The 8,607-nt window shown below is 49.8% G+C and overlaps 1 protein-coding gene across 1 annotated transcript; it reads left to right on the top strand.

Annotated features, from left to right (window-relative positions):
• The first annotated feature begins 1,918 nt into the window (after window positions 1-1,918).
• ZBTB3 (zinc finger and BTB domain containing 3) lies at window positions 1,919-7,653 on the top strand. Its single transcript, XM_045793744.2, has 2 exons — window positions 1,919-2,187; window positions 2,467-7,653. The coding sequence occupies exon 2, from the start codon at window positions 2,518-2,520 to the stop codon at window positions 4,069-4,071; it is 1,554 nt and encodes a 517-aa protein (XP_045649700.2). The 5' UTR covers window positions 1,919-2,187; window positions 2,467-2,517; the 3' UTR covers window positions 4,072-7,653.
• Window positions 7,654-8,607: the final 954 nt, after the last annotated feature.

The following is an 8,607-nucleotide window of genomic DNA, read 5'->3' as shown; positions in this document are numbered from 1 at the left end:
CCAACTCTAGCAGCCCTCTACCATACAGGGGGTAATCCCTCTAGTCCCTTGGTTTCAAATATACCATCTATTGATGACATGTATCTCCAAACCCAGCATTCCCCCTGATCTTCAGGCTCACAAGTCTAACTGGCTAATAGGAAGCTCTACCTAAAGGGTCAGAAGCAAAACTCTCGATTTCCCATTGTTTCCCTCTGGGAAGATGGTTCTGTCAGTCACACCACTGCTCATGCCAAAATTCTGGCCATCTTTGACTCCTTTTTTCTCTTGTCCCTAATTTCCTACCCTCATTTTAGCAAATTCTGTTGACCCAGCATTTCTCTCCAGCTACACCCACCACTACCTTTGTCAAGGCACCATCATCCCCTATGGGACCATTCCCACACCTTCCTCCCCGCTCCCACTTTAGTCCCTTATAATCCCTTCTCCACTGAGTAGCCAGCATAAGCCTCTAAAAACTAGAATCCTATCAGAACATTCCTCTGCTTAAAACCCATCAATGGCTTCCCATTACACTCAGAATAAAATACAAAGTCCTCACCATAGCCAATGAAATTCCATGCACTCATACCTGTGTGAGGCATTTTCTTCACACAATCAAGACAATATCTCATAATATCTTGAAAACATAAGCAGATGTGAGAATCCATCTGTCTTCTGTTAAGTCAAACATTAAAGAAATCTGGGAAAATATAAAACAATGCCACTATTATCACTACATATCTTTTTGTTTTTTCAAAAAATGAAGTGTTGCTTACATTAATTTTAATTCCTATGCAATATTGTGTGGCATGGAAGGGATCTTGAAAAGATGGGATCTCAAGCTGAGGTCAGTATGGCCCACATGGCTCAAGTACAAGGATGAAAGTTTGATGAATGTCCCGGTTTCTGGTTAGGTCTCATTGGAGGGCTTGGCTGCAGAAAAAAGTGAAGATACTTAGTGTGGTGGGTGAAGGGGCGAGTAGGGGTGCAGGGCTCTGAGTTACCCCTATGGTAACCCTGTCAACACATTGCCCTGGTCAGAGAAGAGGCAGGTATCACTGACTCCCAACTCTGAGTCCTTCCTCTGCTGGTTGCCTAGGTACCCTCAAAAGATTTATTCAGAAGTAATCACACTCCAAACAAAAACAATAAAACATGCTACCATGCTACCATGCTCTTGGGGCTCAGTCGGTGGAGCATATGACTCCTGATCTCAGGGTGGTGAGTTCAGGCCCCATGTTGGGCATCGAGTCTACTTAAAAAAAAGTGAAAGAAGAAGAAGTAACCACGCTCTTTATTCTTCTGTTCTCCTGTGCTGGTAAATTTTAGGGCCTTGTGCCCACTCCCTCCCTTCCATCAGCACCTCCCAGGCCGCTCCAGACACAGAGAAAGGGCACTCTGATCTCTTCGTTGTAAATGGACTACAGGGATCAGGCTAAGGACGGTATGATCAGGTGTAAGGACACCACCATTACCGAGCCAGGAGTCTGGAGCCATCAGATTGGGGTAGTGAAGCAAAAGGGCACCTTGTCATTTTTGAGGGAGGAAGGGACCTTCAAGAGACACCTGCAGTTCAGAGAGGCACAGCTATTGCCCACCGTTATGGCGGAGCCGGGTCAGGAGCCGGGCCTCCTGAGTACCACACCAGTTTGTGGGTTCTCGCTTTTCCGGTAGCCCTGAGCACAACACCCTGCCGGGTGGGGGCCTCGCGCCCCGCCCAGAGGACGTCGCGCTCATCTCCATGGAGCCGGTCCCCGCCCTCCTACCGCCGCAGGTAGATGGAGAAGCTCAGCCAATCAAGAGGTCTCTGGGGCAAAGAAGGCGGGACGAGGAGGAAAAGTTTAGGACAGGGGCGCCAACCAATCCTGCGCCTAGCTGCCGGAGCAACGGCCACCAGCACCCACTTGCAGACGCCGCTCGGAGCGGGGGGGGATGGTTAGTGGACAGTGAACCAATCCGTGCCGAGGGAAGGCCAATTGGAGCCAATTAAAACTGAGAAGGTGGGAAGGGGCGGAGTTCGCCGGTGGTTGCTCGCTGGTGGGTGAGGGATCTGCTTTCTCTGCTAGTTCCCACCCTAGGACTTCTTAGCCCCTGGAATGCGAGAGAGGCTCAGGGGAGTTCCTAGAGGGGGGCGTAGAGGTACCTCCCGGAAAGGCCTGGAAGCAAAAGAGACTCCTAGTTGGAGGAGCTGCTGGAAGCCACCGGGTGGGCATCGAGGAAGCGGAGGCTGGTTAGGGGCGGGGACTTCCGGGGCGTGGCCTTTGCGAGCGGGGCGGGGCCTGCTGCTAAGATTGGGCCGAAGGGGCGGAGCTAAAAGGAGACCACTGGGTATGACCTAGGAGAAAGGAGGGTAGTAACCTAAGCGGGCGTTTTGGGGTCAGGACGGTGTTGCCAGAGGCTTTGGGGTGGCAAGTGATAGCTCAGGGCTGAGGTGAAAGCTGCTGGGGAGGTTACCTGCCCTAACCTACTGTCCTCTCTTCCCAGGGAGCCACCCGTGGGGACCTTCCTAGGGTCCTTTTCCCTTCGTGGGGTGCTATGGAGTTCCCAGAACACAGCCAGCAGCTGCTGCAGAGCCTACGAGAGCAGCGGTCCCAGGGTTTCCTTTGTGACTGCACCGTAATGGTGGGTAGCACCCAGTTCTTGGCCCATCGGGCTGTGCTGGCCTCCTGCAGCCCATTCTTCCAGCTTTTCTACAAAGAGCGGGAACTGGACAAGAGGGATCTGGTGTGCATCCACAATGAGATTGTCACAGCCCCAGCCTTTGGGCTGCTTCTGGACTTTATGTATGCTGGCCAGCTGGTCCTGAGGGGGGACACCCCTGTGGAGGATGTGCTAGCAGCGGCCAGCTACTTGCACATGAACGACATCGTTAAAGTGTGCAAGCGGCGGCTGCAAGCCCGGGCCCTGGCAGAGGCAGACAGTACCAAGAAGGAGGAGGAAACCAACTCACAGCCCCCTAGTGTGGAGTTTTTGTCCACTTCCCGTGGCCCCCAGCCTTCAATGGCATCTGCCGAGACATTAGGCCATTGGGGCAAAGGGGAATGGAAGGGCTCTGCCGCTCCCTCACCAGCTGTCTGTCCTCCAGATGAGCCGCCAGTGCCCGGGGGGGCTGACACTACACAGCCTGGCGTGGAGGTCGACTCACCACATCTACGGGCGCCTCCTCCACCGGCGGCTGATGTCTCCCTTGCCAGCCCCAGTAGCTCCACAGAGACCATTCCTGCAAACTACTTCTCTTCGGGCCTTCCAACAGTTTCCGTGGAGCCACTGGCTCCCCTTGACGTGGGTACTGAGAGTCTGAGGATGGTGGAACCGAGGGGTGCTGGGGGACCACTGCAAGGCTTCTATCCTCCAACTCCAGCAGCGGCCCCAGTCCCAGCCCCAGTTCCATCCCAGGCCCCAGCACCAGTGGAAGCTGAGCTGGTCCAGGTGAAAGTAGAAGCTATTGTGATTTCTGATGAGGAGCCCGATGTGTCCGAGGAACAGCCTCAGGGGCCTGAGGGACTATTCCCGGCCGGAGGAGCGATGTATGGTGGGCAGGCGCCTCAGCCAGAGGCTTTTGAGGAGCCAAGAGCAGCAGGACTGGAGGAGGTGGGGCCAAGTGACCACTTCCTGCCCCCAGATCCTCACCTACCCTACCATTTGCTGCCAGGTCCAGGGCAGTATCCTCGAGGCCTGGTGACATCGCCCCTGCCTGCTCCCCCGGCCCTGCACGAGCCACTTTACCTGCCTTCTGAATATGAAGCAACCCCGGGAAGTTTTGGGGTTTTTACTGAGGATGTGCCCACTTGCAAGACATGTGGGAAGACCTTCTCGTGTTCTTACACACTAAGGCGACACGCCACAGTGCACACCCGCGAGCGACCCTACGAGTGCCGTTACTGCCTGCGCAGCTACACGCAGTCGGGGGACCTGTACCGACACATCCGCAAGGCTCACAACGAGGACCTGGCCAAACGCAGCAAACCGGATCCCGAGGCCGGCCCCCTCCAGGGAGGACAGCCCCTCCATGGCTCCCCTACAGCAGACAGACAGAACAACAGCGGTGGAGGGCCGCCCAAAGATTTTGTACTCGGCCCCAAAAACTGACATCTGCACGAGCGTCATAAGCCGATGCTAGGCCTGCTCTTGCCATCATCAGGGGGCAGCAGAGACTAGAAGCCTCTCCTTTCCCTGCTGGGGGAGCAGGATGAACCTCCTGCCCAGACAGAAGACTCCTGCCGGTTTTTCTTGACCCAGACAGCAGGACTTTCTGGGCCAATGCATCTCAGTCAGCTCCTCTCCAAGGGCACTGGGAATTTTTCTGAGGTGTAACCGCCTCCCACCTTGCCTTCTGGACCATAAAGCTAGCAGTGAAAAGTATCTCTTTGAACTGGTGTTGGCTGGTTTATTCCCACAAACCTGCATGCCTCCTGATTGCTCCATACTTCTGCAGATCTGTTAGGAAGCTGACATCTGTACCTGGGGTAGGGTTCGGGGTCAGGTTGCTTTCGAAGGAAAAAGAAAAAGAGAGACAGGCAGAAGGCAACCTGGAGTTGGCTTAAGAGAAGAGTACGGCTTAGGGAATCGTACCCAGTGATGGTTTATCGTCGTAGTTGAGCTCCTGTGTCCTGGGCTGTACTGAGGACTCGTAAAAAATACTCAGTTCTCAACAACTTTATGAGGTATTAGCACCCCCCTCCCCTTTCCTGTTTCCACCAGGCAAGGAAACGGGAGACTCAAAAATCAAGTTAACCTATTCAAGGTCACAGGGCAAGTTCAGGGGCAAGCCAGAATTCCAATCGTGGCTTCAAACACGAGCCCACTGTGCTGGGTTAGAACATTGTTGAGGAGAGTTAACTAAGAACCAGAAGTTTTCTCTTTTGTCCTCATGAGTGTTGGGCTTTGCTCCCTTACCCCTTTGCCTCTACTTTCAATGTAGAAAGCCTTTGGCTGACTGTTTCAACAACAGACACTGTATCAATGAAATTTTTGCCTGTGTGTCCTAATATGAATTGAGGTCTCCGAAGATGAGGAACCCAAAGGCAGAAAACACGAAGCTCCGGGGTGGTGGGCTTGCGGGGGAGGGGGAGGGCCTGTGGTATGGAAAAGATGGGTGCTGGGAAAAAACTAAAGCGAGGAACTCCAAATGAGAGCCTTTTATCGTTCCTCTAGTCCAGCTCCCTCACCTGAAAGCATGAGGACAGCCTCGGGAAGTCAGATAACTCAGCTGTGGTCACACAGATGGTTCTGGGCAGTGGAGACCGCAGAGAAATGGGAGTCTGGGTGTTGAGGTGGGTTCTGGGAGCTCTGGGAATGTAACAGAAGGGGCCTGCCTTCCGTTCTCTATGTGAACAGTGGTGCCATAGGGTAAGAGGGTTCCCGAAAAACCCTTCTCGATTCTGCACATAAGGAACCAAGGGCAAAAAAGGCAGGAAGGAAAACTTAGGAAAGAAGAAAATGAGTCATTTTCTGCATTTCTTTTCTCTCTTTTTGGTTTTGTCTGTCCTATTCAGCACTGTGAGCTCTTGCCAGCGAGCTACTGTTTCTGAGTTAGAGGAAGGAGGACCAAACATCAGAGGTTTGGCCGAAGGAAGCTCATTATCTGGGGCATTGAGGGAAGCAAACCATTGATGCTTAACATTTTCACAGCTGAATGAATTCTAGGCCTTTCCCTCTCCTTGTGTTGGAATAACCTTTTAGTTTGTCTCTCAAATGGCTAATTTTATTTGTGCCAATATATATTCCTACCTTAACGCCTTGGCATCAGTAACAAGGCAAGATACACATACCCACAGTAAGTTATTCTAGCTGAGGGGAGCACCTTTTCAAAGTCTTTGCTAGAGTAAATATCAAAGCAAAATGCCTAAAACCGATCAGTTGCCTTTAAAAGGGTAAATTTTGGGCGCCCAGGTGGCTCTGTCGGTTAAGCACGTGCCTTTGGGTCAGGTCATGATCCCAGGGTCCTAGGGTCAAGTCCCGCATTGGGCTCCCTGCTCAGCAGGGAGTCTGCTTCTCCCTCTGCTTCTCCCCTCCACTTGTGTTCTCGTGGGCGCGCGCGCTCTCTCAAAGAAAATTTTTAAATAAAACAAAAGGGTAAATTTTATGGTATGTGAATTATGTAAATATTATATATATGGAAAGGCGAGAGAGAGAGAGACCAAAAAGATAAAATCAGTTACCTCAGAACATCAGTGCCTAAAAGCAAGACATAATATCGTGTCCACATGTATACAGAACGTATGCAATTTCTCTAGACAGTCTGGCAAACGCAGTGACCATTGTTACAGTCTTGGCCTGTAATACCTAACTAAAAAGGATCTGTTGCTTGGTGAGGTTCTCCAGAGCGAGCATTTGCTTTCAGTTCCCAGCATGAGAGGCAGTTTTCTTTGGAGGTGGCAATTAGGAATCTGCAAGATGTTTATGGCAGCAAAACCCACGGCTGTCTCACTGTATCTGCTGGATGCCAGGACCAGTCTCTGCCAGCCTGTAGAGGTGTGATCAATAGAGAACTTTCTCGTCTCTGCTGCTCTCGGTGGTCTCATCCATGGATTCAAGGAAACACAGGTGAGCTCATCTAACCTCTAGTCCAACACTGGATCCTCCTTTTGCCAGCGTGAAACCCCTGCTTGAGAAATCATTTGGGGTGCCCGGCTGGCTCAGTCGGTGGAGCTTGTGACTCTTGACCTCAGGGTCATGAGTTCAAGCCCCATGTTAGGTATAGAGATTACTTAAATAATCATGCAAAAAAAAAAAAAGAACTCATTATCCCCAAAGGAAACCTAGTCTATCGTTGGACAGTCCTGATTGTTGGATAATGCTGCCTTTTACTGAGCCCAAATCAGCCTCCTTTTATGAGGGTAAGGTCAGGCTCCAGCCTATTAAGAGTTTCACCCTGAAAAGTTATTCGGTTTTGAGCTATAAGGTGATTTAGTTTTCGGACCACCACCTTTTGCTCTCCAGCTTTAGAGATACAACTCTTCTAAAATTTTTAATATTTTTAAAGTAATCTCTACACTAAACGTGTGGTTCGAACTTACAACCCCAAGATCAAGAGCTGCACGCTGTACCGACTGAGGCAGCCAGGTGCCCCTAAAGATACATTCTAATTTAGAATTTCAATTCTTACCCTTTCTTTTCTTTCTTTCTCTTTCTTTCCTTTTTTTGGGGGGCAGGGGGTTTCAATTCTTAACTGGCAATTTTGTAGGTATATGACTTCGCTTGCTGCCTATTGCCTCTTCAATCACCAGACATCTGGCCAAGCTTAGCTTCACAAAAGGCACCAACCATTTCAGTCCTTTGCATTGGATTTCCACTTTATTTATTTTTGTTTTATTTTTTTATTTTTGTTATCTTTTTTTGTAAGATTTTATTTCTTTATTTTTGGAGCACAAGCAGGAGGAGCTGCAGGCAGAGGGAGGAGAAGCAGAATCCCCGTTGAACAAGGAGCCCGATGTGGGACTCGATCCCACGCCCCTGGGATCATGACCCGAGCCAAAAGCAGATGCTGAACCAACTGAGCCACCCAGGCATCCCTATTTTTGTTTTGTTTTAGAGAAGAGCGTGTGCACGCATGCGCAAGGTTGGGGAAGGGGGGAGGCAGAGGGAGAGGGACAGAGAGAATCTCAAGCAGGTTCCACATCCAGTGCGAAGTCTAATGTGGGGCTCCATCTCAGGACCCCAAGATCATGACCTGAGCCGAAATCAAAAGTGAGATGCTTAACCAACTGAACCACCCACGCGTCCCAATTGGTTTTTATTTTTTTTTAATTTCTTTATTTTTTAAAAGATTTTATTGGGGCGCCTGGGTGGCACAGCGGTTAAGCGTCTGCCTTCGGCTCAGGGCGTGATCCTGGCGATCCGGGATCCAGCCCCACATCAGGCTCTTCCACTATGAGCCTGCTTCTTCCTCTCCCACTACCCCTGCTTGTGTTCCCTCTCTCGCTGGCTGTCTCTATCTCTGTCGAATAAATAAATAAATAAAATCTTTAAAAAAAAAATAAATAAAAGATTTTATTTATTTATTTGGCAGAGAGAGACAGCGAGAGAGGGAACACAAGCAGGGGGAGCGGGAGAGGGAGAAGCAGGCTTCCCGCCAAGCAGGGAGCCCGATGTGGGGCTCGATCCCAGGACCCTGGGATCATGACCTGAGTGAAAGGCAGACGCTTAACAACTGAGTCACCCAGGCGCCCCCCAATTATTTATTTTTAAGTAATGTCTATGCCCAACATGGAGCTCAAACTCACAAGGGAGATCAAGAGTTGAGTGTTCAACCGACTGAGCCACCCAGGCGCCCCAGAATTTCAATTTTAATGTCACCAAAGCCAGTGTTTCCAAAGATGATTTACCTGGACATATACTATTTTTATTGTAAAATGTATTTACCTTTATGGGTTTTGTTTTTTGTTTTTTTGGCAAATGATAGGAAGTGTTCCAAAGTCCCCTCCCCAGTTATCAGTAAGCAGTTTCGGTATGCACCTCTAAAAGAACTCTTAAAAAAAAAAAAAAAAAAAGACCAAATACCATTATCACACTCAACAAAACTGACAAAAATTCTTTTTTCCCCTCTTCAACAATAACTCTTGTTCAAATTTCTCTGACTTATAAACTTTTACTTTAAGATTTTATTTATTTAAAGATTTTATT

The sequence above is a fragment of the Ursus americanus genome, chromosome 24 (genome assembly GCF_024610735.1).
Source record: "Ursus americanus isolate L20-20 chromosome 24, mUrsAme1.1.p, whole genome shotgun sequence".
In the NCBI taxonomy this organism is placed as follows: Eukaryota; Metazoa; Chordata; class Mammalia; order Carnivora; family Ursidae; genus Ursus; species Ursus americanus.
The sequence above is the reverse complement of the archived record's forward strand: the minus strand, read 5'-3'. Positions and strand labels throughout refer to the sequence as shown.

What these genes read in the sequence shown, in the direction of transcription:
- ZBTB3 (XM_045793744.2), top strand. Translation starts at nt 2,518, where the DNA reads ATGGAGTTCCCAGAACACAGCCAGCAGCTGCTGCAGAGCCTACGAGAG.